Source organism: Eschscholzia californica, unplaced genomic scaffold (assembly GCF_041429995.1).
Source record: "Eschscholzia californica isolate CP2 unplaced genomic scaffold, dmEscCali1.0.p SCAF_3, whole genome shotgun sequence".
NCBI classification, from domain to species: Eukaryota; Viridiplantae; Streptophyta; class Magnoliopsida; order Ranunculales; family Papaveraceae; genus Eschscholzia; species Eschscholzia californica.
The window spans coordinates 52,202,848-52,230,753 of record NW_028238420.1 but is presented as its reverse complement, the minus strand read 5'-3'; the positions used below and the strand labels follow the sequence as shown (position 1 = coordinate 52,230,753).

Below are 27,906 nucleotides of genomic sequence, written 5' to 3'. Positions count from 1 at the left end.
AGACACACGATTCAAACATTAACACTCATATTCTGCAATGAACATGAGTTATACATCTAACCATTCTGATAAGTTAGATGTGAGTTTAAACAAACAAACACGGGGGTTGGATATGTATCATTAGTAAGCCATAAGAATAGGTCAAAGTAAAGCAAACAAAACCCCCCAAAACCAAAGGTAAAGAAGACACCAAGACAAAAGGCCAAGAGAAGAAAAGAAATGTTAAGAAAGAGAGAAGGGGAAGTGGTAAATTAGATCATAACAAATTAAGTGTTAATTTTGGGAGAAAGACAACTATGACTACCCAAAATGTAATTAAAAATAGCATTTGGAGATTAGATGTTTCCTGTTTTGGTGGAAGATCGAGGAGGTGACTGAGGAAAACACAACGACGCGGTCACCTTCCTTGTCTTTCTCTTTCCAACATTTTTTCTCCCTCCTCTCTAACCCCTCCCCTCATTTTCAACCTTCTCTAATACTACACAGGTAGGTACCTCTCTCTCTCTCTCTCTCTCTCTCTCTCTCTAAATGTCTCTCTGTTTTGTATATGCATGTGTAGAACTTAATACCATGCAATGAAATTAAGACAAAAATAACTTATGGGTATGTTAAAATTCTTGAGATAATAAGAGATAGATCTTGATTCTTGTCGGTTGAAATCAAGAAAAGAAGAAGAATTATGTGAAACCCAAGTTACTAATCCCAATTTTTTTTTAATCTTGTTCTGTTTTTTTGATTTGATGGTTTTAATTTCAGGGTTTATAGATAGAAGGTGTTATTTCGACGATAGAGCAGTTACGGAAAGGTTGATTAATTGGAGTAGTAATTCATTAACAAAATGTCTTCCTCCTCTGTGACTGCTCAGTCTCCAAATAACGATGATTCTTCATCTTCTTCTTCGTCGTCGTCTGATAAATCATCACCACCTCCTCCACCAGATTCAGATAAATCACCTCCTTCTCCGCCACCAGATTCATCACCACCACCACCACCACCTTCACCAGATAAATCATCACCACCACCTTCTAATGATAATTCTTCTCCTCCACCACCACCTCCTTCAGATGACAAGAGTAGTCCACCACCAAGCCCACCACCACCATCTCCTTCATCAGATAATAATAACAAAAAATCCCCACCACCCTCGTCGTCATCCGATGGTAATTCCCCACCACCACCACCTCCACCACCTCCGCCACCACCACCTCCACCACCACCACCTCCACCACCATCTTCAAATGCATTAGCCCCACCCCATTCGTCATCTCATCATAAGTCGGGCTCGAATTCAGGATCAGATATGAATGATAGATTACCACTAATAGTTGGATTGACGGCCGGGGGAATAATATTATTCATAATCATGATTGTGGTAATTATTTCTTGTACCAAGAAGAAGAAGAGAAGACATGATCCAATGCAATACTATAAGGACCCTTCCCGTCCAGGTATTTATTTATTCTCACTTATCCATCTCTTCGGCTCTGGAAAATTCGTTATTCGCATTTGTAGATGGAAAATGCTATTTGGTCCGACAACAATTCGCCTGAATGGCCTGAACAAGGCAAATTTTTGACGTCACGATGACACCATGTCGATCTCATGTGCGAAGTATGCTTTGTTGGGTCATTTTAGACACTTTTTGTCGGGGCCAAGTAACATTTTTGTTGTTAGATCATAAACATCGATTTGTCTGAGATTGTTGATGAAGAATCATTAAAATGAAAGAAAAAAAAAACGTCACGATTTAAATTGGATGTGAGAGTGAAAGCATTATTTAACTTTCGATTCATTCATGCCTTAAGCTCAAGATAATAAATCTAGTTTCGACGTATGAATTGATCCTCGTGGTTTTGCAGGAAGTGAATATTATAATAGTGGATTGCATCAACAGCCTTGGCAGCAAAACCAATCAACAGAACCTGGTGGCTTCAAGAGTTCACCAAGTTCAGGGATGGCTCCTCCAGGTGGATGGCAGCCACCGCCACTACCACCCATGATGCAAAGCAATGAAATGGGCTCAAATTTCTCATCAGGTCCAAGGCTACCAGTCTTACCACCACCATCTCCAAGCCTTGCACTAGGGTTTAACAAGAGCACTTTCACGTACGACGAACTAGCTGCAGCAACAAGTGGCTTCTCTCAGGCTAACTTGTTAGGGCAAGGTGGGTTCGGGTATGTACATAAAGGGGTTTTACCAAATGGTAAGGTGATTGCTGTTAAGAGTCTCAAATCAGGTAGTGGGCAAGGAGAAAGAGAGTTTCAGGCAGAAGTTGATATCATTAGTCGAGTTCATCATCGTCATCTTGTTTCGCTTGTTGGGTATTGTATTGCTGGCGGGCAGAGAATGTTGGTTTATGAATTCGTTCCGAACAATAATTTGGAGTTTCACCTTTATGGTTTGTTCGCCTCTAACTTTGTCTCTCTCTCTCATATTTCAAGCTTTATTACTTTTAAAATAATACCATTTTACCCACGTGGGACGTGCGCAACCCAAATTCTGTGCGACCCAATACCGTAAGAGTGGCACATACTGCATCACCATAGGGCCACTCTAACCCGAACTTTATAAGACTTGATATTGATTATTAGATTGGTAGTGATGGGTTCTGCGTGCTATAATTTGTTGTTTATTTAGTTTAAGGAATACAAAAAATTTAATTTTTATATTCAAATTTACAATTGCAGGAAAGGATCGTCCAACAATGTCTTGGTCCAACAGGCTCAATATTGCATTGGGGTCCGCGAAAGGGTTGGCATACCTTCACGAAGATTGTAAGTAATAAAAACTTTGATACTTATATCTTGACTAAAAAACGTATAGAATAGACGATTCTATCCAGTTTGATATAGGAAAGTAATTAAAAAGTAACACCTTATAGAATTGCTTTCAAACGAACTACAGAAATGTATATGTTCCCAAGAGTTACTGAAGGTCAGTTGTTTCAATTATTTATTTGCAGGTCACCCTCGCATCATACATCGTGATATTAAAGCTGCAAATATTCTACTCGATGAGAACTTTGAAGCTATGGTTTGTGCTCTAAATGTTTCTTTTTTTTTTTTAATTTCTAATCGGAGCAATATATATTGAATTTTGTTGGTAAATAAATTGCAGGTTGCAGATTTTGGACTGGCGAAACTGTCTTCTGATAATCATACTCATGTTTCCACACGTGTAATGGGCACATTTGGGTAAGAAAAAAGGCATGGGGTCGTAATGAGCTAGACTATTCTTAAGGCCTTATTTGATATGCCATAAATTTGCATCTATGGGCTTACTAGTATGAACATCCGAACATGTATTCTTTTTGTATAAATGCAGGTATTTGGCTCCTGAATATGCATCCAGCGGAAAGCTAACCGAGAAGTCAGATGTTTTCTCGTACGGTGTTATGCTCTTGGAATTAATAACTGGAAAACGCCCTGTGGATACTTCTAATACGTATTTGGAAGATAGCTTAGTAGACTGGGTTAGTCTTCTTTTTTAAGTTTCGTCGTATTTATCCGTATTTAGGAGATGGTAAAATTATCTCTTAATCATTATTTTTACTTCTACTTTTCTCAATCTTATGCAAGCATGTATATTTGTTTGACAACAGGCAAGACCTATATTGACTCAGGCCCTTGAGGATGGTAACTACGAGATGTTGGTTGACCAACGTTTGGAAGATAATTATAACCCTAGCGAGATGGCACGTATGGTAGCTTGTGCTGCTGCCTCTATTCGTCATTCTGCTAAAAGACGCCCCAAAATGAGCCAGGTAAGTTAATAATCATCTCAATATGCATCTCACACAAACCCAGACTTTATATCCGTGAAGCCGAGGTGTCAGAAAAGCCATCACCACTAGTAGGCCAACAGTTGGACTAGCACAATCCTGTAATTCGTCATCAACACGATCTGGCTTATCAGAATGCTAAATCAACCCAACTTTAATCGATCTTCTTATATTGTGAGGTCGAAAATTGTTGCCATTAAGAAAAAGAGAGAGCAATGATATACATGAATAAACTTAGAATATAATTTGATGTGGAACAGATTGTCCGAGCACTAGAAGGAGATGTATCACTGGAAGATTTGAATGAGGGAGTAAGGCCTGGACATAGTTCAATGTTTGGTTCAAATGGTAGCTCAGATTACGATTCAAGCTTTCATAATTCAGACACGAAGAGCACGAGGAAAACAACTTTGTCCAGTCGAGATCTAGGAAGTCCTGAATTTGCACACACAAGTGATTCAGGCCAGCACCAATCATCAAGTAGTAGCGCACCAAGTCCTCGCCCACACCATATTATCGCCCCTTAATCTATCAACTTATATAGTTTCCAGATGTAATGTTTGATTTGTTTTATTAGTTCGAGACTCTTTTAATCCTGCTTCCCACTCCAAAAATTTGAGAAAAGAATGACTTTTATTGTTTGTTTTTCGTTTTCCTATTTAACTAAGATGGAATTAAGGCGGGGTTAGTACTTTGGTATATGGGATATTTTTATATTGGCATATACTCTAATGTGTAGCTAAACCTAGGTCCAATCATTGTTGATAAGTACATATTTTCTTGAGGTAAAATGCAAAAAAAAACTCCATCAAAACTTCTTATTGTCCTTACAAGGACGAGGGAAGCAAAAATGAAGGAAAACACAATCATAGAAAGGACCTGAAAGAAAAATATTCTGAAACTTTACTCGAATCAATTCAGACCTGTAGTTAGATTTTACGTGTGGCTTAGGAAAGAAAAACATTTTTTCTTTTGAGAAATCGACTATGATCTACGTTAGTCATTACAAGGCATTGATACATCATTAAGATGTGATGAGCACGATAACAGTCTAAGTTTAACCAATAACTGAAGAGGCTTAAAGCCCGACAACAAAGAGCCTAAAACCTGACAATATCTACTTTATTTAGTGCCTAAATTACATGGGATAAATCTTGGTGATAAACGGTTTCGACAAAATATATTTAGTAAAGAACACAAACAAAGAAATTTAAACCCCACTTGATCCAAAACCACCGGAACCTCTCACTGTTGCATCCAAATCTTCAACCTCTAAAACCTCAGGAGTCATAATCTTCTCAATGATCAATTGTGCAATCCTATCACCCAATTTCACTTCAAAATCAACATCAGAATGGTTGAATAATATAACCCCAATTGATCCTCTGTAATCAGCATCAATAACACCAGCACCTACATCAATTGAATGCTTCCATGCTAATCCAGATCTTGGTGCTACAAATTAAGCACAACCCATTTCATAAAATCGAACAAAATTACAAGACAAGATCAAGAACTCGAAAAGAGGGAAAAGATGAATACCAATACGAGCATAAGTTCCTTCAGGAATTGCGATACTTAAGTCAGTTGGAATTAGGGCTTTTCCTCTGGCAGGAACTTTAGCTTCAGTAGCACTAAAAGGATTTAAAACAGAAGAACGTGTCAGTACCCGTGTGGGATTAGGGCATTGGTTCAAAAAAGAAAAAAGAGGTTTTTATTTCTAGGGTTTTTTTACCTGGAGAGGTCGTAACCGGCTGAAAGTGCTGAAGCTCTTGAAGGGATGATGGCTTTTTCTGAGAGTTTTTTCACTCTCAAGTAAGGAAGAACGTTTGAAACACCATTTTCATGAATCTTGAGCGCTGGTTCTTTGATTTCTGGAACAATGTCGATTTGCGAGTCTTGTTTAGACATCTTGTATAGAGAGAGAGAGCAGTTTTGGGAAGAGAAAAACAGTAAAATGGGAAATAAAAATTGCTTTAAATGGGGAAAGATTCACAAAATGATCGAAGGAGGAATTGGCGCCAAAGTTCCCGCCATTTTTCATTTCAGGTCTTGGTTTGGGTCAAAACGAGCCTCTATCGGCGCCCAGCCTTTTTCACTCTTGGGGGCTCCGCTCCATTTTGTCTGGAAGGTTTCCTTACGAGGCCTGACTAGACTCTCGAATTAGACAGTTCTAGACCTTTCTTAAGGTCCCTGACTGTCTACTCCGCGACTTTGCATGTGGTTTTGAGTTGTCTAGTCCGAGACCTTCCTTAAGGTCAATGATTTAATCATGTCAAAAATGTTTCAAACACTAGATTAAAAGATAAAATCATAAAAAAAGAGTAGGAGTTCTAGAACCAGTTTCTAATAAGAAATAGAGATTTTTCTTGAAGTTTTTCTTTAATCTTGTTCTTCAATGAACGAAATATAGGTGATACACATAAAAAATAACGAAAAAAACTTAGGGTTTTGATGAAGATTTTGCAAAAAAACTTGACCTGAGCGAGTCTTAGCTATATATTTAAGAGTTCGATGAGACGAACGCAATGACATGCTCGATTTATGAGTTGATGATTCAATTGGCTCTGTTTCCAACAAAATATCCTTGTTAAATAGCTGATTTATATTTTACATCTCCCATTAACTGTTATTATATATTAAAAAGGGCTCTTACAGTCTTACGAACCTTATAGATGGTGCCTATGCAAAATTGAGGTTGAGGATGGACCACACTTATTCCTTTGTGTGTCATTTCTCTCAGCAAGTTTTGATATCTCGTGGAGTGCTCCCTAGAGGACTCATGACGCCTTCTCACAATGGGATCAAGCTTATTTCCCAAAGCAAGGACAAGAGTTCGGACAAAAAAAGATCACTAGGGACATTCAAGCCCTGCTGTATCACTAGAGCAGAGAGAACAAATGGGCTTATGCTCCTTTCTTGATTTTAATGTATCTTCCTATGCAAATAAACTTATCCTCATATTGTGATTTGTGCAACAAGTAGCTCTTCGGTTTCTGTCAATAAGGCATACATGAATAACTCCCAAGGGCATTGATTGGATATGGATCACTAACCGAGAGTTCTACTAACGTTCTTATTGTATAAACAAGGATGTGCTTAACAGCTTTAATACGAATGTAATTCACAATTTTACACGAGAAATAAAGCAAAAGAAAGAAGGAATACTGAGCAATATCGCTTATAAATCTGTTCAGATTTACAGAGCTACCATTAAGCTTGTTCGGCTGGAAATTTCGGACTCCTGCCTGGGTGAAGAGCCTTTGATCTCACTGTAGTCAATATTTGAGGCATCGACATGCCTCCTGAAATAACAATTTCTGCATCACATTGAGAAAACACAGAAGATTACTCCTAAAGAATACGGAGACCATACAATGTGCGAGCCGGAAGGCCTTTCAGACATGGGTTATAAGGTAGTACCTAATTTTTCTTATTAATTAGGACATTTGATATGGCTCGACGCCCCTGCGGAGAAGCATGGGTGGTTTAGACCATAGAGCTACACCGATGTCAAGAAAAACTTTGTAACATGTGGAACTGGGTAGGTCTTAGTGGTGCATGTTTTTCATTCCAGACATGGGTTATAAGGTAGCACATAGTTATTCATAATTCATATAGGTTAAGCCTTACTGGGAGGCTTAAGGCCTAATCTGGTCAAGTCAAGAAGCATGGAGAAGTGTAGGCCCTAAGAAAGACCAATGTCAAGAAAAACCTTGTATAATATAAAACTTCATTGAGTGGGTCTGAGTGGTGCGTAAATATCGAAAAATGTGGCTGAAGACATTTTTTGCATCAAAATGCCTGTAAAACAGGCCAATTTAGAACCTTACAATGTGAGCTGGAAAACCTTCCAGACGTGGGTTAAAACTTACAAGGTAGTGTCTAGTTTTTCATATTGGCTAGGCCTTTTGGTGGGCTTGACGCCTTGGCTGATAAAGTAGAGAAGCATGGAGTGGTCTAATCCATCCAGGTTTCTCCACCTAACCAGGTCAACTTAGAACCTTGCAATGTGAGCTGGAAAACCTTCCAGACATGGGTTACAAGGTAGTGTCTAGTTTTTCATACTGGCGAGGCCTTTTGGTGGGCTTGACGTCTTGGCGGGTAAAGTAGAGAAGCATGGACTGGTCTGTGCCATAGGCTAGGCCCATGTCAGATAAAACTTGTAACATGTAGAACTGGGTTCTGTTGACCCTTGTGGTGTTAAATATGGGAAATGTGGATAATACGGAGACACGTGTTGCATCAATGCATGTAAAACTGGTTTAGTTCGGAATACTTACCGATTCCTTCTCGAACAGATAAATTCGGCCTTATAATATCATTTGAGCTGATGAGTATAATGTCTCCTACATATAGGTGGTTGGAAGGAATATATACACAGCACAACTCCTCTTCAATAGCGTTCCTCTGAAGAATCACGGTCGATGTGATGAAGCCAAAAGCATATTCCCCAATACGTGGATGTCTTATGATAGCCACTTCCTTAAAGGCATGAGAGTTCTGATCTGCAAGAATACCATATAATACATAAAGGAGTCTAGGGAAAATAGAGGAACGTGGTTATAGTTCATGAAATGAAAGTGTTAACCTGGTGATATTGCTGAGCTTATTTGTTTTGAGGATGTGTATATGTAGCTCACAAATGGCATCTTTTTAATGAATAGTTCCCCAAGACCAAGAACAGAAGGTCCCCACCATGAAGACATGAAAACACCAACTAAGAAGATGAAAGTGACCGAAGTGATAAATCCAAGACCTGCACTTCACCAAATCCCGAACGCAAAACACAAAACACAAAATAAGAACTTCAATGATGATTACATTGCTATGAAATTCATTCATATAATACAAGATAAAATTTCCTTCTAATTAGAAAAGGCAACATACAAGAGATTTCCATCTCTTGTTTAACCATGTTAATGGTATTTATTCAGTTCAGATAATCTCTTGTTTAACCATGTTAATGGTATTTATTCAGTTCAGATCCGTTGTAACTGAGATTGTTTTTCTTCAAGAATGGGAGATAATATAGGTAGCATTTGTTAATTCATCCATTTGTCTCGGTAACGAAATCAGATTCTACAACGACTCATCTTCTCTTAATTCAGACTCCCCCAATTTTTAGCCGACAGTCTGAAACTCGTGTATGAAGATGAATACTGGCTTTAAATCTAGCTAAATCAAAGATATACAAGTACACAAAAAATCCATGCCAAACACTAATTTACATACAGATCTAATTCGGATTAAGTAATTATAAAAATCTAAGTTTGCAAAATTGATAATGATCAACAGAAACTTAAGGGAGATCTTTTACACAGTAAAATACATAGTTCAATAATTCCAATACTGACTCTGGAAACTGAAGTAATATAGAGTCAAGAGCAGAATATCAATACCAAATATATTAATCCCAAGGTGAGAATAGATTGGTGAGAAGAATCCATCCACAAAGTTAAAGAACCCCCAAGTAATGTAGAATGTGATGGCAATTGGAAGAAGAATGACACTGGAAAACAATGACAAAGATAACATAGAAAATGTGAAGCACTTCTTTTTCTTAATTGTAAGAGGTCAGAGAGGACCTACTCACACAACAAAAACATATCAAGATTAAAATTAAATTATACAAGAAGAGAATATAAAAACAATTCCAAACATATGAAACATCGAAGTGATATAACTTCGATTAAGAAAAGGGTTCTTAGTTTGGTCTCTAACAATTGTATGATGGGAAGCTTTAGCATCACTACTTGTGTAATTCTTTGCCTCACAGTACATCTAATTGCATAATCTCAACAACAATAAAAGAAAAAGCATTTCTCCGTCATGAGCCCTGCGACTAGTAACTGACACCTTTATCACCTGAGAGAAGCATAACTAGAGGAGGCATCACGAGATATCATACACACTTTTGACTTACTGTCCCATATTCTGTTACACAACCAAGTTTCAGATACTTCTCTTTTTTTTTGCATAAAAATATCTAACACTTACCAGAGTATTGGTAGGTATAAGGGGGCTCGCAGACGTGTGAAGCGATTTGAAAAAGATGGAACGTTATAACAAAGTGAACTATTGCTAAACCCTTGTGCCATATGGCCTACTGTCGTAGTATTAACAGATGAGTTCTCGTAGGGTAGTCGAGTAGCCCAATTCAATATCATATTACGGTTTTCAACTCCCTACACAATGCACTACCATGTTATTTTGAGAAAACATTATGCCTTAGCAGAGAGGAAGTAAAAGCTTCTATATGTATGGTCTAATTTTCTTATAGTTTGTAGGTAGACACATTATACAACTTACAACTAGAGTACTTCAGAAAATTTATCTTCGTCAGAGAGAATTATAATACGATCTAGAAATATAAAGATAAAACAAAAACGTAGCGAAGTATTAAAGAAATTTACCATCCTGTAAGAAACTTCTTCCACGTCCAGCTCCTAATCACTTTAGAAAACGCCTATACAAGAACATAACCAAATCTTTTCTGTTCAACTTCAAGAAAAGATTCGAGAATAACAACAATATTGGGTGTAGCATCATCAACATCTCTTCACCTCATTTAGCAGAATCATCCAAAAGATTGATTACTTATACTTGTTCGATAGCTATTCTTACCTTTTGGCAAAATTAGGGTCTTTAAAAAGTAAGTGTTTAACCACATAATTAAGCCTGGATTTGAGATGATCTTACACTAGATATTATCCAAATTAGTTCATCTAAAGATAGCTAAGATTGAAGACTGAAGTCCATCGTATTTCAATCAGATAAACGAATTCAAAAATGAATTTTTGTAATTTTCCTAAACAAGCTGATCGAAAACATAACCCTAATTGAATCCAACAAAAAAACTTGAATCGGAACAAAAAAACCTATTAAATTGATGTAATAGACGGTAATAATCTCAACATTAGATCTCAAAATAATAAAAATGATGAAATGATTAGAGGTAACCTCTCTGCCAGTATGATGAAACGGAGAAGAAGGCGAAGAAGATATTAACGGTGAAGAAGATTCAGAAACCGCACCAGCAACCGGAATTAGAAGTTCTAGATCTCTCTCCCTCTCTTTCTCTCTCATTATTTCGATTCTTCTCTCTCTAATTCTCTCTCTCTCTCTCTAACTCTGCGAAAATGACGAAGTATACGCTTGGAGCCTGGTAAATATCGGCCGTTATGATCGTCTAACTGAAGAAAAGCAATACCATTTCGCGCTAAAAAAGAGAGAAACTATGACTCGCTTCCTTCCCCGTGTTAACTCGGATTTCGACAGGTTTAGCTAATGATACCGTACAACAAATACTACTTTAAGGTAGTTAGAACAGTCAATATTTGCCGTTGGATTATCATCTGGGAGATCTAATGCTTGCCATCTGCTTACCCAGTTTCGTCTTCCCGATAGTCTCGTCGACGCGAGTGAGGAAACTAGAGAGAGAAGATGAAAGTTGAAGAGAGAGAGAGAGAGAGAGAGAGAGAGAGAGAGAGAGAGAGAGATGTGGCGTTGTATTTCCAGTGGGCTTATTCCCCACTCTTTTCTTGATATATCTTCTACGAAATTCAATTTTAGGAAAGACAATCAATTTCATAGATTTGGTGTAGTACATTCGTTTTATTTGATTTTAGGGTTTATGTTAGATCCTTCAAACTCTTTTTCTATAAAAATGTTGAGAAGGTTTTCTGTTTCTCTACAGGTGATTAGGATAATTCAATATATATCTGGAGGGAGGTGACTTACCCTTTTCTTCAACTGAGGATTGAAAAGATTTTATGGTCAAATTTTGGATTTCAGAGAAGGTATGAATGTTGGAGGATTTATCAAAGTTTGAATCTCATTATTGATTCATAGTAATGCTTGTACAAAATAAAACATGCTTTATATGTAGATAAAACGGAGTAAGCTTTCATTGAATTCTAAGTAGTAGATGCATTTCCTTTGAAACCCTAAAAATGCTCAAGGAACCTAACATTTCACTTAAGCCAAACAAAGCAGAAGCACTACTTTCATAAAATTGCTAAATACGAGGAAAAAACGTTTTTATGAGAAATGGAATGAAAAACTCTGCTCACTTGGATGGTTCACAAATTTGTAATCGTTTATTAGATAACGACGCGTATGTGTAAGAAATCCTTCGTGACTTCGTTGAGAAGTCCATTGAGCACATACTTCTCCACGTCCCGTATGACTTCTTCTTTTTCAATACATGCAAACATTGTGTCATTCCAACCCAAATCCCACATAGAGTTCACATCTGGAGTGTTGTTATAGATATCTTTCTGGAGCATCTTATAAATACAATCTGCAGCATCATATTCAAAGTTCAGGTTCTCTGCAAAGAACTTAAATGTTTTGAGGTCTTCGTATAGCTCCATAACCAAGTCGTTCAAGCATTCCACCTTCTTAGAACTAATAGAGATGCTTGAGCTAGGATATAAAGTGAGTTCTTTCCTTCGGCCTTTCCTTTTCATCACTTCATATCCACAGTCTAAAAGGAGCTTAGTATCTTCATCTTGACAAATTTGGGCACTAGCATGGAGAATACTGATAGGTATCTGAAGTTTGAAGAGCGCCTCAGCTGCATTAAGAAATAATTGACTCTTAACTAGTATCTGCATTAGGTGGATTTCATTCTCTGTAAGTGAACGTGGTGCTACAGATTTTGGACTTTTCTGTTGCTCTTTTCCTGAGGATTCGAAGACGCCTATCTTGCTATTCTCGTTGAGCCCTGTAACATCAACAAAAATGTCTTTTATATTCGTTTTTCCTGTTTTAATATGTAGTTACTTATATATAACCAATAACCATATTAGGTTTCTTATTTGAGATTAGGTTGACACCGAAATGTCGATTATAGATATTGAACACCCAGAATAAGAAAAGGCAAGTAAGTGATGGTCCTAGTCTTTTGCTTTGCTTTTACTGCGCAAAAATGCAAGAGTTGTAGGCATTTTATCTTGCCAGACCTTTTTAGATTTTTTTTTTTTGGTTAGCTGGAACTAAATTTTAAACTGGAGAAGAGGATTTGCAGCTCAGAAAAATTAAAGTAGTTAGAAATATTTTCATTCTTTTATTTAATTGATTTTGCATCTTAAATCCTTTTCCCCTCTCTTTGATCCCTCTTTTTTAACTGGTTAAAGCAATGAAATAAATTTTAAGAGTCTTTAGGAATTGGGTTAGATGCTTTTGAGTGTCACTGATAAAATTGTAATTACCTTTGATTTGAGTTAAAATGTCAGAACTCTTAAATTCTTTATCATCACAATGAGACTTCGTTGAAGCGTCCCGGGAATCAGAAACTTCTTCGACCATTTGTTGAATCTGCAAAACAGTTGACAAAGCTTAAGGAAGAGACCAATGCAAATTAGGGACACAGAAGTATAATCTGTTACTACTTTTCTACTTGATAGCGAGGAGCTTACATTTGAGTTTAAATTGATGATCTCTGGTTCTCGCAGCCTTTCTCTTTCTTCTGGCATGTAGTTGCTCAGAGTTGTAATGGGTTCAACATTTTTCTGCATATCATGTGTTAAATCCAGTTGCATGCTAGCTTCTTCTTTGGAGACAGTAATGCTTACTTTTTTGTCATTTCTCTTGTGCCTTGTCCGGTTGATTTCTTGCAGAACTGATGAGTAACTTTCTGGCTTCCCTTCGTCCTCTATCTCTCTTGGGATCACATTTTTAGGTGTTTCAGTGTTATCTACCTTACTTGAAAAGCATTGGTTGTGAATTGGCTTTGTAATCTCTACTTTTGTGATTGGACCAGCTACTCTTTCAAAATCAGTTCCGGCGTTTTCCGGAGTAGGTCTCTGCTTTTCTATGTTCTCTTTCACTGATTTTTTCTTGTTCAAATTGAGGTTGTTACTATTTCCGGGACTGATTCGATTTTCATGGTGACTGCTAATTAACACTTCGGGCAGCGCATCATCAGCTTGTTTAGGATTTTTACTGGTCGTAGTAGGGCTCATATTTGGGGTCTTCATCTGTAAATTCATGACATCATGGGTAGATTTTGTTGAATTTATATTCAACATCACTTTATCCATTCCCTTTGGTTTTATAATGTGGAATTTGTTTCTCACTCTTTGCTGCTCTTTCTTCGTTGTTTGAAGTTTTATATCCCGTTTTTCAGATTTTCGAAGCGAATCATGTGGATATAGCTTGTCATTTGGGAGCTTCTGTTCCTTGCTGACTGTTAAAAGCCTATTGTCGTTTGCAGTTCTCTTTTCTTTCTGGTGCATAGTTTCCTTCATTAATGTTTTCCCTTGCTTAGTATGTGGCAGTGGCATTTCCAGAATCATACGTGTCTCTTGTTTCCTTTTGGTACCATTTGTTCCTGCGCCTTTTTGTAACTTCAGATTTGATCTATCCTGTGCTATCTTCTTTCCCTGTTTACAAATGTTATCATTCAAATGCTGTTTTTCTTCTTGAGCAGCTTCCTTGAGGACGGAATTTTGAGTCATCGAGATTGTGTCTGCATGATCCGTGTAAGTAGTATCCATAGTTACGAAGTTGTTGGTGCCTACCACTTTCTGCCTGCCGGATTTCGTCTCAGAACTCATTAAAACAGATTCAGCTTGGTTTCTATTTTCGTGCGAAATTTTCTTTGATTCCTTGCCTGCAGTTGTTTCTTTCTTAACCTCATTAAGTGAATCAATTTGAGTCTCTTTAACTGCTGGAAGTTCTTCTAGTCCCATAAGCTTTGCGATAACACTTGGGATTCTCTTCTTTTCTTGTCGACAATCAGAACCCAAGTTCTTTTTAGATATTGTAGCAGGACTAGAAACTGAACTGCAGCTAACTGACCTCCTATGAGAACCCACATTTGAAGGACTTGGAGCGAGTTTTCCAGAAGCGATCTTTGGCCCATCTGAAGGAGAAGATGCTAGCTCTCTTTGCTCAAGGAGAGTAGTCTTCCTTACATTTCCGACATCTTTAAGAGAGATTCTGGAGGGTCGGTCGAAGGAGAATACCGGCGGGTCAAATTTCTTTTGTGTGTCAACTTCTTCAATGGCCTCGCTATTGTCGTCTTCAACTTCGATCAATTTAGCCCGTTGCTTTCGATGATGCCCAACCATGTACTCAGAAGCTTCTTGCAGGTTTAAGAGCATTCTTAACGATTCTTCCAAATCCATGGCTCCTTTTAGAAGCTCTTGTCCCGTTTGCTTATCAAAATTGAGGCCATTATAGCAGGCGCTGAGAATCTGATTCAACTTCTGGGCACCGTTCGAGATCTCCTTAATGTGCAGATTTGAAAGGGTAGGGAATTGACTGTTTGAAGGCAAAATTGACCTGTTTCTGTCCATCTCTGCTAGATCAACTGATCTTCCAACTTGTTGCAGGAAACTTGACATGGAGGTAACTGATGATCCCATCTTCCTGTGTGTCCCGTTGTTCTTCAGAGCAAAAGCAACAGCCATGGACAAATCAGCTATACTTTCAGAGGTATGACTTCTACCTGCTAGAACCATCTCTTTCGAAGATTCATCTATAGAAAATGATCTATTATGTCCTTTCCCGGACCATTTGTTCATGTACCGTGTGTTAGAACCACTCTGCAACAATTACAAGTCAGTATATAGCTTTTTGACCCAATATTTCCTCTCGTAGTTTTAGATATGAGTTAAGAGTAGAAAATTGTAAAAAGACTTACATTTTCATGAAAATTTATTTGTCTTGATTCTTGAGAAGGCTGCTTGAAGCTTCGATACTTATCTGTCAACCAAATTTTCAAATAACCATTAAGAGTGGACAAGGCGAACAATGGATCTCTCTCACTTATCATTCATTATGTTATTCCTAGATTACCCTGTAATACTATTCCCTCGAGGTATTCATGACACTGATAAGTGACCGAAATGGGAACTTGTTCTGGGCGTCGCGCCATCCATGCCATTGCACAGGCCCAAGTCGTGTGATATATTCATGCGGTTAGATGGTATCAGAAGTGTCGGATTATTCATGGGTCAGAGACAAGGATATTATATGAACGCCCACAAGGCCGCAATATAACGATTAACAGTAGAAAGGCCATATATGTTTAAGAACAAGCTGAGATCTTTAAACAAAATAGTAGCCCAAACTAACACGAAATATGAATTTCAAAAGTCAATTTTCTGCGGATTAGTATTTTTTCTTAAACTTACCAGCAGATATTTGGTTTGAACCTTTAGACTCCTGATATGTAGTCATACATTCCTTTCTTCGCCGAAGATCACCTAACAGCTTCTCTGTAAAATCAGATCTTCTCGTCATCTGCAAACTCTCTCTACCTTCACATTTACTTTTATGGGATTACTCAGGCTTTTGATTATATTAACAGGAGCAAACAGCGACGCTCGAAATTATACTTTCTTATTCATGCAGAAAGACATATACGTCGTTCGGTTTGAAACACAAACTCTCTCTCTCTCTCTCTCTGTCTCAATATGTTCTTCTTCATTGTGTATTGTATTTACAGGTATAGAGGGAGAGAGAGAGAGTAAGAGAAATGTTGATATCTAGTATAGGTGAGATGGGTCTGTCAAAGTGAGTTGAATGTTTTTCTGAAAGATTGACGTGAACGTCAGCTATTAGATTTCATTTCAGTAGCAGGTTGATGAGTACCCTGACTTTTTTTCTAATCTAAGCAAAGGCCACTATTTTCAAGAACTTCCTTCCTAAGACTCTTTTTCCACCATTCTTCTTCCATCAGTATTCAGAAAATTCATCCTTTACTTTTTTTCTACTCTTTTAATTCTTTTTTGTTTTATTTCTTCTTTGCCCGATACCTAATTGGGAAATTGAAAGACACATTCGATGATGTGTACTCGCTACCCTTTTTCGGGTGATCTTGGACTTATAACGCCCCAGCAGCTAACTCCGATAGAAATGTCAAGCTCTCCACTCACTTTTGAACTCACTACCTATTGTTTCCGCAATCAGTGAGAGATTATTTCTGTAGTCTCACTTTCATCATAGGGTTTTTACTTGGATAATTTCAAGGAAGAAGCAAATTTTGAAATTTAAGGGGGTACAATTAATGAATTCAACTTTTTTGTTTTTGTGCACGAATTATTAAGTCGTTTAATAAATGATGACCAATTGCTAATATGGCCCTTGTTTGACTTTTTCTGTCAATCGACTCTAAATATAATTCTCAACTTGGATCAAGCAGTTCGGTCTATGGTGGGGGTGCGGGTCGTGCTCCCGCACAGACCCCCCACCACAAAGGGTCTATCATTTTCCAAACTACCGAAGTGTTGGTCATGCTAGACTTTAATAATTATAAGCGAATGTTTCGTTGATAAGATGCATGGGTTTAGTGTTATGGTCGAGGTTGTGAGCAACACCCATAGCAATTGTACTTTTTGTTGTTGTCGTTGAGATAGATAAATAAGATTAAGTAACCAGAGTATTCATCCTCTAATCCCTGGAAGGCTAGATGTGATCACTGCTTTCAACAAATAATTACCTCTCTCAATCTCTGATCTTCTTCCTCTCTCTCAATCTCTGATGCCATTCAATGAACGATTGAAGAATTAATTGTACAATTGCTATGGGTGTTGAGAAAGGGAAATCTTGAGATTGAGAAAGGGAAATCTTGAGATTGAGAAAGGAAAAAGATCAGAGATTGAAAGAGGAAGAAGATCAGAGATTGTGAAAGGAAGAAGATCAGAGATTGAGAAAGGGAAATCTAGATACTGAGAGAGCTGGGTGTTAGAGAGATAAAAACGAAGTAGAGAGAAAAGCACGGGAGGATAAAGATTGTTTTTCCTGTGAACATGGGGTATTCGTTTTCCCATTTTAGTGGGAAAATTTATGGACTTTTTTTACAACCTTTTTCCATGGCACTTCGGCGAACCCAAAAAAAGTTATTGGAGTATAAATTTTTAATTGGATTTTGTGGTTTTTTTCCCCTAACCATTCCACCATTTCTTCTCCATTCTCATAATGGTTGTCAGCAACAACCATGGCTGACAACCTATAATATTTTGTTTTTAGATTTTTCTCCTCTAACCACCACCATCACCTCCCATCACCATAATATTCTATCTCCTTCATTCCTCTCTCTTTCTCTCCTACTCGTTACCTAGAACGAATAGTAGGAGAAAAGAAAGGAAAAAGGAAAGAGAAACAAGTAAGGGAGGAAAAAAGGAAGAAAAAAGGGGGAAGGGAAATGGTGGTGTCGTCAGTCGGAAATGGATTACTTGGAATGGATGGTAAGAGATGAGAAAGAGGAAAAAGTTCTGCTACCCCGAAAAATTCGACAACAATTAGAATGTCCTTTTAAACTTTTGTACTCTATAAAATTTGACAAAATCTAAAAATTTTCCTCTAAAATTTTGTATTGCGGGTTGTTTTTTTTTGTTTTCCCAAAAAGTAGGCCCTTTTTACGATGGAAAATTGACTTTCTCACTTTTTATCCTTACTGAAAATCAAGTTTCCAAGTTTGCGTTCCCACGAAACAAACAAGTCTGTCTTTATTTCCCGACTAGGATGTCGTTAAGAGCATCTCTGAATCTCTATAATTTAGAGATTTGTGAATTTTGAAGAGTCACTAGTTACATCACTAAATTATAGAGATTTTGATAGGCTTAGAGCATCTCCGATGCAAAATTCAAAAAAATTTATATTTATCTTATGTGTCAAGTTTCAATGGAGATTTTCACTCTTATGTGTCGAAAATAGAGATCCTCAATTTTTTTGTATCTCCTATGCAAAACTCAAAACTTATCTTATTTACTTATGTGACTAAGTTATTTTTGTAAATAAATAATTAATTATTTAGAAACTCAATAAAAATAATATTAAAATTGTAAATCTCTACCAAATGTCCATCAATGTCCACAAATATTCACAGATGTCTATGAAAGTAGAAAAATATATTTTTGAAATGTTAGTATAAATATGAGTTAATTCCTATTTGGCCCCCTACTTTGTGACCAACTTCCTTTATGGCCCCTTTTTTTTGTAAATTCAAATATGACCCCCCTTTTGTTAACACCGTCAGTTAACTTTAGTGGTTAACTCTTTTGTTTCCATTATTGCCCTTGTTATAAAAGAGATTTGGAAATTCATTGACCCCCTTTTTAATATGGGTCAATTCAAAAAAAAAATCAATCATTTTGGACAAAGTTAAGGGGCCAAAATGAAATTCGATCTAAAAATACTTAAATACCTCATCTTTCCCTCTCTCTCTCATCCACATCACCAAAACCAGACACCTCATCATCTTCTCCGTTGAAAGTCGCCGACCGGCCAAAATTTCCGGCGACCTTCAAAATTAAAAAAAAATGAACTTTATCTCTTTTGTTCTTCCATCTCTCTCTCCTTCATATTTCTCTCTCTCTCTTCTTATGTCCCTCTCTCTCTCATTTTCAAAAAAAAAAACTCTCTCTCTCTCATCTCTTTATATTCCGGCGAAGGGGTCTTCCATCTCTCTCTCCTTCATATTTCTCTCTCTCTCTTCTTATGTCCCTCTCTCTCTCATTTTCAAAAAAAAAAAAACTCTCTCTCTCTCATCTCTTTATATTCCGGCGAAGGGGAGGAACCCCTTCGTCGGAATAACCAGACCTTGAAGGTCTGGTTGTAATGGTAAACCAGACCTTCAAGGCCTGGTTGATACCAGACTCGGTCTGGTTTTTTTTTAGAATGAGAGAGATAGAGGGAAAGAAGAAGAGAGAGAGATGGAAGAACAATAGAGAAAATTATTATTTTTTTTTTAATTTAAAGGTCGCCGGAAATTTTGGCCGACCGGCGACCTTCAACGGAGAAGATGATGAGGTGTCTAGTTTTGGTGATGTGGATGAGAGAGAGAGAGGGAAAAATGAGGTATTTAAGTGTTTTTAGATCGAATTTCATTTTGGCCCCTTAACTTTGTCCAAAATGATTAATTTTTTTTAATTGACCCATATTAAAAAAGGGGCTAAATTTGAATTTCCAAATCTCTTTCATAACAAGGGCAATAATGGAAACAAAAGAGTTAACCACTAAAGTTAACTGACGGTGTTAACAATAGGGGGCCATATTTGAATTTACGAAAAAAAGGGGTCATAAAGGAAGTTGGTCACAAAGTAGGGGGCCAAATAGGAATTAACTCTATAAATATATTATTTCATGTGATTAAACAATAATAATAATATTAAAATAATAAATGTCAATTAATGTCCACAAATATTCACAGATGTCTATGAAAGTCGAAAAATATATTTTGATTAGTACAAATATAATATGCATTACATATATTTGTCAATTGACTCAAGATCTTGAAATGTCTCGAGGACATTTTGTGTATGGATCAAATATCTTGAAATGTCTATAAAGACTTTTTGTCTACAAACTCAATGTTTTGAAAATGTCTACGAAGACATGTTGTCTATATAATAAGTCATCCGAATTGTCTTGAAATGTCTACGAGACATTTTGTCTATGAAAATCTCAATCCACTACCCTCCTTAAGGTCTTTCGAAGATATCTCGTGACAGTCAGAATTTCTAAAGATTGAATGTTGCATCCAAGATAATGCCGTTAGTTTTGGCCACTCACCCCACTTGTATAAAGCAAACAAAATTGCTTGCCAACCACGCAGCTACGATGTGTTCAACTAAAAAAAGAAGAAAAAAAAATCCACGCAGCTACGAGTCAAGCATCCGTTGCTCTGAAATGTTGATAATAATAGGAGCCGTCGATTTATTTCAACCGCCTCCACGAAAAGAAAGGAATAAACTAAACCACGTTAGTCAGGTATTAGCCGTCGATTCTGAACTACACCGCTTAATCGTATCCGTCGTTTCACTTTGCCTCTTCAATAAATTAGGGTTCCCTCCTTGTTTCATCTCACACCTTTTATTCCTCAGCCTCTTCTTTGCTCCGTTCTTCTTAGATCTATTGAATCGTTTCAATCTTTTTCTCGATTTCTCTTTCTATTCACCTAAATCAACCGGCGATCTATAATCTGATACTAGTTTTTTCACGTCGCCTTCATCCTAAATTTTCTTGCGTTTGCAAACCTGTGTTCAACTTCTGCCGATTTTCCATCTGATTCTAATCACTTTTGATAGACGAATTTTGAAGGTTTTTTTTGTTTATTTTGCTTTGATCATTGGTTTTGTTTTCGTTTAGTTTCTTCCACGATTTTTGTTTGGCGATGTTGATTTTGCAGGTCGATACAGATCTGATGGAGTCAAAACTATTCCGTTTATTGGGAGAAGAAGTTGTGTCTTTGGATCTTTGTTGGCGAGGTAGATCTATCAGATCTTGATGCAAACATGAAATCTGGTTGGCTTGGCTTCCAAGAGAAAATTCAGATCGTATTTCTTGATTGTCATTAGAGACCTTTGCCATGTCAGGTGCGCTTGCTTGGCAGGTCAAAACACATACATAATAAAAATATCTATTTTTCTTTGAGAGGGGAGATGGTACGGGGTTTTTTTTGCCCGGGATCTCTCCTCTCTTTGTGTGTGTGTCTTCTTTACTTCAGTTTTCACCCTCCACACGACAACATCAACGTTTCCATTAGATATGGTTCAAAATACCTCCGGCGAATGGTTCTCTCAAGATTTACCTGATTCCGATCTACTCCGGCCACCATAAAGGTATAAAACTAATCAGCCTATCTTTATTTACGTCCTTTTAAAGTCACGCAACATGTCAAGTTATTAATCCCCTTCATCAAAAAAAAAAAAGTTATTAATCCCGATACCTAACTTCCATTACCAGTATGGCAGTAAGAATTTGGAGATAGATCTAATGGGTCAAAATTCAAAGTAGGGCAAAAGGTAGTTAATTTATTATTTAACCCTATACAAATATGCGAATTTAACCTTATGCTATTACCAATTTTACTCGCCTAACTGAATAACCATGGGTAAGCCACATGTTTCTTATTTAAATTCATAACTTGGCCTCGCACTTGGCTTTCATTTTGATTGTTGCTTCAAATTTTGGGTTCACACAACCTAGTATCTAATTATTCAATCCATGCACTATCACTCGAAAGTCTATTTAAGAAAGATTAAAATTACTTCGAAGAACTATTGCCAATTCTTCTCCCATTTATATTCCATCTATTTATTTTCTGTTCATTTTACATTATTTTGCTAAATTTTATTTGCTTCACTTGGAACTCTATTATACTATTTTATTATCTTTGGGTGGATAAGAAGAATGTTGTTGACATTGTCATGTACTTGTTTGTATATATTGGGTAGTTGTTATTGTTCTTTAAGGAGAGATGAGTCTGGGTTTCTTTGTAGTATGTTGAGTCTTTTAATTGAAGGGAGAAGTTGTGAAGTTATCCAATTTGTGGGAAACTCCAAGAATGAAACTCAATATATAGCATTCTTGAATGGAAGAACTGCATAATCCAATAATAGGGCTTTGAAGATTTGTAGAGCATAATCCAATAATAGGGCTTTGAAGATTTGTAGCAGCTGAAGGAAACACTGCTTGATTGTCATTGTACCATTGGGTGGTCATATGCGGAAATATTTTGTACCCGGAATGTGGTGTGGTTTTTTGTGTTGGAGAAGGGTCTGGATTGTCTCTAGTGGGACTTATTATCAGCTAATGACCTCTTGTTATTAGTTTCGATATATTAAACTTTGATGTGGGGTCTTATATTATGCATGTCTTTCAACCCTGGTTACCATTCACCTTGCTAGGAAGTCTTATGGTGGAAGCAGGAATTGGTTTGAAGAGGGTTGGCATCAGCTGGAGATCAAGCAGATTGTCCCTCGCACCCGACAATTGTGGATTGTGGTGTTTTTATGTAGGTATAATTCGGAACTTTTGATGCAACTTTTGATGCTAGAACCAGCATTGATATTGATGGAAGTAATTGGCGTACTGCCATTTAGTTTGGTTAATTTAGTAATTCCATTTTCTCTTCACCTGATTGCATTAACTCATTTTTGCAAGTACATTGGTATATTATTGTACTAAATATGTTATAACCTTATTTTTATGTTCAAATCATACTAAATGTTATAACCTAAGTTTAATATTAAAATCTCTTGGTTTGACCAACAGTGTTGGCATTGAGGATTCTCAAATCGGCCAAATCTCTATTTGGTCTGAACTTCATTACAGTCCCAGCTCAATTGTTCTACCTATTGATGGGCCCGAGGTCCTCCTTGGGGGTTCATAACAACACTACTTCATTTATCTCTTTGGGAAAGAAACAACAATTTTGCACTGGGAAAACAGAACTTGCCCATGTGACATATTTAATGAAGTAATGGTTTGTAGTTTCACATATCATGTTTATCTGTGGAGAATCTAGCAGCTGTACCTGTGAATTTAAATTTTAAATGCAAATTGCATTCCAAGTTGGTCAGCAAGTAGGGGATACAAGCGGATGTCGAAGAGGTGAATGGTCAATTGCCAGCACCAAGGAAAGGTATCTATATACTGTGATGGACCAATAGCTCAAAATAGGAAGAGCGCTCGAGCCCTGGTGGCTTGAGAGGTTGGCGGTTCAAATCCGTCTTGGTTCGCTGTTTACATGTTAGTGTCGGATTGTTAGTCAGAATTCTCTTTTACGGTCTACTTTTTCCTATTTATTGTATTAGGCATGCTTGTCTCTCTTCTGAAGTGTTACAAGTCATTCGTATGTACTTCCCTTTTTTTTGCTAAAAACATCTCTACATTATTCAACTAAAAATTTCACTTCCTCTTTGGCGGATTTATACATCTTCGTAAGTGTTGTTGCACCTTCCTTAGTTGGTAACTACCTATTTCTACCTATTTCTTTAGTAGAGAATCATTAGTTTTAGCAGTTTTATATTCTTAGAAAATTAGTATTTTATTTATTAGAAGTTCTTAATTAGAATTCATTTAGGTTTAGAAAACCTTTAATGGCCTTTCAGTGGTTGTTTAGTTTATAACTTTGATTAAGAAAATTAAGTATTTGATTTGTTCTTGTTAGTTTCGGGTTTTATAAGTCTTAAACGAAGATCTCAAGGCTTTTCAAAGTTTCATAAGTTTTTGACGAAGATCTAATTTTTTTCAGAGTTTTTCGTTCCTCTCTTGGCATCAAGAGTGAGGGTTTGCCTAGTTCGATATCATCTACACGAATTTCACTTTAGAAATCATCGATTGATTTGCCAAAGATTCATCTAAAGTTGGTTAAAAAAAAAGAATCACATTATTTTTCTTATTTTGTTATCAATCAATTAATATGGAAAAAATACTATCATGGTAACAATTTTTCAGTTCAAGGGGACCCACGTATAATGAGTATAAGAAATGAAAAGATACTAATTTTGGATGGGTATTTAACTATGGAAGAGTTCTTCGATTGGCTAGATAAGGTTGAACGATAAGTCATTATCTCAGTTACTATTTCCAGTGAGCAATTAGTTATTTCATTGCTTATAGACTTACAGAGAGTGTCGCAGATTGGTGAGATCAATTACAACTTCTAAGGATGAGACAAAGAAAGACTCCAATCAAAGTTGACCCTCTATGAAAGAGAACTTAAAGGAGTGGTTCTTACCTCCTGATTATCAACCACACTTGTTAAAGATATACCAAAACTGTAAAGGTTGCATTCAGTGGACGAATATTATGAGGAGTTTCAAAGGTGACTCAAAGAAACAATATAAAAAACTTACTGAACCTGGTAATGTTTTAATAGATCGATTTTTGAACGGGTTGATATTAAACTTGAGATATAGTTTGGGAGAAAATGTGGGGTTAGTAACCATGTGGACAATTCAAGGCGCATACAACTTGACTTTAAAAGTTGAAGCTAATTGGGAGCGAGACTATAAGAACTCTGAATTTCAAAGAGAAGAGCAACCTCGCTTCAATACAAAAAAGTCTCCTGATATCAATTTACATGATAAGGGATTTGTTTTTGAAGAAGTTATTCAAGAAATTGAGTTAGAGGAAGTGGTTCAGAAAATTGAGTGAAAGAAAGTCGTTCAGGAAGTTGAATCAAAGGAAGGTGAGAAACTCTGCAAGTCAGACTTCAGTCTAATTGAATCTCCTTCACATGAAGACCCGTTTTCAATGTTTTGTGAATCTCAGGTTGTTTCTCACATGGGCTGATAAGTATTTTTATTGAAAAGTCTTCATCGAAGTTTGTAGTTTTTAATGAATATCCTCATCATCAACACAAGTTGAAAAGAGAGTTTGAGTCACAACACAATTATAAATAGAAAATATTTTGTGACCTAGTAAAGTCTTTAGTCAAATCTGAAAGTTTGGTGATTCCTATGCATAATTTACGAAAAAGATATATCAAGGGAGTACCAATGAAGATAATGTTCAAGTCAATTAGTAAACTCGAGACGAATATTTTTTAAGTGGAGGAAACTGATGCAGAGAGATTTTTCAAAAGAATCATCAAATCAAGTTATTTTAGTAGCTTCCTATTTTTTTTAGTAAAGAATTATTAGTTTTAGCAGTTTTATACTTTTAGGAAACTAGTATATTATTTATTAGAAGTTGTTAATTAGCGTTTGTTTAGGTTTAGGAAATCCTTAATGCTATATAAAAGGGCTGCAGCGGAAGCCATAAATTTTCTTCTCTGAGGGCACTTTTAAATAGGAGAAACTCACATAAGTAAATAAATCAAACAATATCTATTAACACATTATGTTTTAATTTACTGTATCATATTCCTTCTAAATCGACTTAATGAAAAAACGGTTCGTCATACACTATAGTTTACATATCACATTTTGAAAATTACAATCTTGGACGAAATTTGTTGAATGATCATAAGAATACATAGATAAATTTCATTATGTTCTTAATTATATTTCTAAAGTAATTTAGTTCAAACTTTTGAAGAAAAAGAATTCCACAATTTCAGATACAAATATAAAAACAAAGTAAAGCAAACAAACAACACATGTTTGAATCTTAGATGATGGAAATCAAATAAACGATAGAGTTTTCAGCTGGTCTAATTAAGATGAAGCAGATTTCGAGACTAAAAACTGGAGGTTGAATAAATGATTCGTTTAGAGAGAGAAAAATAACAGGTTTCCGTTTTGGAGAAGAATTAAGATAATGGTTGCGTTTTATAGAATCGTGATTGGAGAGAGAAGGTGGAAGATAAAAATGAAAACGGATATTTAAGGATTTTGAAGGAAAATCAGTTTATATATATAAGGAAAGTTAGTTTAGGTATTATGATTGAATATGTATTCTAGGAAGTTGTGTTTTCTCTCGAGATGGATACAAATGGACTAGATATCTATTTACAGTAATATTTTGGTTTACAAACCTTTTTTAGGATTAGAGAGGACTAAATGTGTGTTTAGGGTCCGGTTTTTGGACTATAAGCTCGAAATTTCTTGTCCCATATCATTTCACGTATGAAGAAAGACTTTTTTGTGAAGTGGATTACTATTTTTCCATGGACTATAAATCTATTTGATTAAAGTGGACTTCTTGCAAAATAAAATAAAATACAGAGGTCTTTATTTTGGATTAGTGTTAAGGGGAGGTATTGGGGCTTGTGGGGCCACGCGCCCCCACAAGCCCCTTACCCTTACTAGCCCCACCCCTGTTCGTAAGTATCTAAGAGGTGTCTTAAGAATGAATGAAGAAGAGACTGACTGTTTTTTCTTTTGATGAAAGAAGAGACTCACTGTTAAAAGAACTTAGTATGAAATAAGACAATATTTATGCATTGTGGTAGTCTCAGTGTCGCCCATCTTAGTAAGAATTCAAGTCCCCATTCCAAGTTCAAAAATATAAAACCGAGATATAAGTAACTCCTAGATGTTCTTGAAGAAAAAGAGTTGAAAATTGAGAAAACTCATCTTGAGGACAGTGGTTCAGATGTGATGGCAAATTCATTTTATTCAAAAGAAAACAGTACTTTTTAACAACGTTACAGGTATGGGATGGTAAATAAGACCATCTTCATATATCGGATGGAGAAGTTTGTTGAAGTCCCTCGTGCAAAAGAGATTTGTCTCTAATTCAAGATTCATTGAAAGAGAAAGCAAAAGAAAAGGGAGTTTTCGAAATGGTCCTTTCAAGATTTATTTAAAGAGAAGAGTACTAATTTGAAGAAAATAAGGCCGCTACTCTCGTGAAGCAACTTGATTTAGTGTTGTACTTCTTTAGACATTGTAGTAATCTACGGTTTGTTATAATCCTAAGGAGTAAGAGGCCATTATTGCCTTCCTTTTTTGAGTTGTCTACCGTGGTGTAAAATTGTTACGCGAAAGTGTTTTTACACCTCTTAACAAGTTGGTTAATTCTCTACTGCTTTAAGAGAACTTGTGTTAAACCATTATAACCCCATTACCATCATCATAGTGGAAGTTCTTTGGACTAAATCTCGTATTTTTTTCCCTTCTGCGCGAGGGTGGGTTCTTTCTTTGCCACATTAAACGATCTTGGTATCTCTCATTTTACATTTACATCTTTTTTCTTCATGTTTGCAAACAAGTTATCAAGGTTGTTTTCCTCACATGGTGAACAAAATTCTGAAATTCGTAAATTCAGATATGAAGTATCTAATAGATACAAGAGCAAAAGGGGAAACAAAGCAGAACAAACACAAGCAAAATCTGAGTTATGTGAAGATAAATCTTTTACAAATGAAGCAGAATAGGCAGGAATTGACTTAAACACTTGAACAATGATACGGGTCAAGCTTAGTCGCGCTTGAAGCCGTACAATGAGTGAAAGAAAATATAACATCAAAAATTACACTTTGAAAGAGACAGTAAATTTGGTAATACAAGCATGAATAGCAAAATCCATTTGTCCATTGGCCTGCAACGAATAACATCCTAATACTTCATCTGTTTTGGATTAGGGTGATATTTGAGCATATTTTTTCGTCTAGAACTACAAACCCTTGCCAGCCATTTTATTATAGCCTTAAAGGCTACCGACCTGGTCCGTGGTACCAAGTTTCCTAATCAAAGGTTTAGAAAGTGATGTAAACAATGCCTCTGAGGCTAAGTTCTTAAATGAACGAGAAAGAAATAGAAAGCAAGAGAAATAGATTTGTGGCACCATTCTGTTGTCGTATATAACATATGTAGTTCAAGTTGGTGTTGTAAAATTTTATAGACAGTGGCATGATTTAAGACCTTCCTGAACTAAACAGCGCACCAAGAGACAAATTTCTCTGATTTTACTCTTCCGAACATTAAACAGA

General features: G+C 36.4%; 4 protein-coding genes and 2 long non-coding RNA genes across 12 annotated transcripts; 3 read left to right on the top strand and 3 right to left on the bottom strand.

The window, feature by feature from the left end:
• Positions 1-153: 153 nt before the first annotated feature.
• Positions 154-4,481, top strand: LOC147551678 (proline-rich receptor-like protein kinase PERK15). The gene is made up of 9 exons (XM_086669319.1): positions 154-486; positions 757-1,448; positions 1,860-2,399; positions 2,689-2,775; positions 2,964-3,034; positions 3,119-3,195; positions 3,326-3,473; positions 3,603-3,764; positions 4,043-4,481. Exons 2-9 carry the CDS (start codon positions 839-841, stop codon positions 4,307-4,309), a joined length of 1,962 nt encoding a protein of 653 aa, XP_086525445.1. The 5' UTR covers positions 154-486; positions 757-838; the 3' UTR covers positions 4,310-4,481.
• A 181-nt stretch (positions 4,482-4,662) lies between these two features.
• LOC147551677 (deoxyuridine 5'-triphosphate nucleotidohydrolase-like) lies at positions 4,663-5,730 on the bottom strand. Its single transcript, XM_086669318.1, has 3 exons — positions 5,518-5,730; positions 5,325-5,416; positions 4,663-5,237 (listed from the first exon to the last, which is right to left on the bottom strand). Exons 1-3 carry the CDS (start codon positions 5,691-5,693, stop codon positions 4,993-4,995), a joined length of 513 nt encoding a protein of 170 aa, XP_086525444.1. The 5' UTR covers positions 5,694-5,730; the 3' UTR covers positions 4,663-4,992.
• A 1,096-nt stretch (positions 5,731-6,826) lies between these two features.
• On the bottom strand, positions 6,827-11,006 carry LOC147551676 (protein LIKE COV 1-like). Its single transcript, XM_086666814.1, has 6 exons — positions 10,746-11,006; positions 10,199-10,251; positions 9,185-9,294; positions 8,374-8,541; positions 8,066-8,290; positions 6,827-7,102 (listed from the first exon to the last, which is right to left on the bottom strand). The coding sequence occupies exons 1-6, from the start codon at positions 10,869-10,871 to the stop codon at positions 6,996-6,998; spliced, it is 789 nt and encodes a 262-aa protein (XP_086522940.1). The 5' UTR covers positions 10,872-11,006; the 3' UTR covers positions 6,827-6,995.
• Positions 11,007-11,199: 193 nt separating this feature from the next.
• On the top strand, positions 11,200-15,475 carry LOC147551675 (uncharacterized). Of its 2 annotated transcripts, XR_015237100.1 has the most exons (6): positions 11,205-11,383; positions 11,482-11,584; positions 13,409-13,586; positions 13,918-14,108; positions 14,221-15,044; positions 15,128-15,475. It is a non-coding gene; the product is annotated as an uncharacterized LOC147551675 (long non-coding RNA). The 2 variants fall into 2 exon arrangements; XR_015237101.1 differs by lacking the exons at positions 13,409-13,586; positions 13,918-14,108 and having other exon boundaries at positions 11,200-11,383.
• Positions 11,602-16,377, bottom strand: LOC147551674 (uncharacterized). 6 transcript variants are annotated; one of them, XR_015237099.1, is made up of 6 exons: positions 15,932-16,377; positions 15,439-15,500; positions 13,208-15,340; positions 12,626-13,106; positions 11,717-12,552; positions 11,602-11,641 (listed from the first exon to the last, which is right to left on the bottom strand). XR_015237099.1 is itself a non-coding variant. In XM_086666813.1 (5 exons), exons 1-5 carry the CDS (start codon positions 16,038-16,040, stop codon positions 11,888-11,890), a joined length of 3,036 nt encoding a protein of 1,011 aa, XP_086522939.1. In that variant the 5' UTR covers positions 16,041-16,377; the 3' UTR covers positions 11,602-11,887. The 6 variants fall into 6 exon arrangements, 2 of the variants coding, with proteins under 2 accessions (XP_086522939.1, XP_086522938.1); XR_015237097.1 differs by having other exon boundaries at positions 11,717-12,513; positions 13,001-13,106; XR_015237096.1 differs by having other exon boundaries at positions 11,717-12,513; positions 13,001-13,106; positions 13,178-15,340; positions 15,932-16,324.
• A 4,225-nt stretch (positions 16,378-20,602) lies between these two features.
• Positions 20,603-22,776, top strand: LOC147551673 (uncharacterized). Its single transcript, XR_015237094.1, has 2 exons — positions 20,603-20,840; positions 20,929-22,776. It is a non-coding gene; the product is annotated as an uncharacterized LOC147551673 (long non-coding RNA).
• The last annotated feature ends 5,130 nt before the right edge of the window (positions 22,777-27,906 follow it).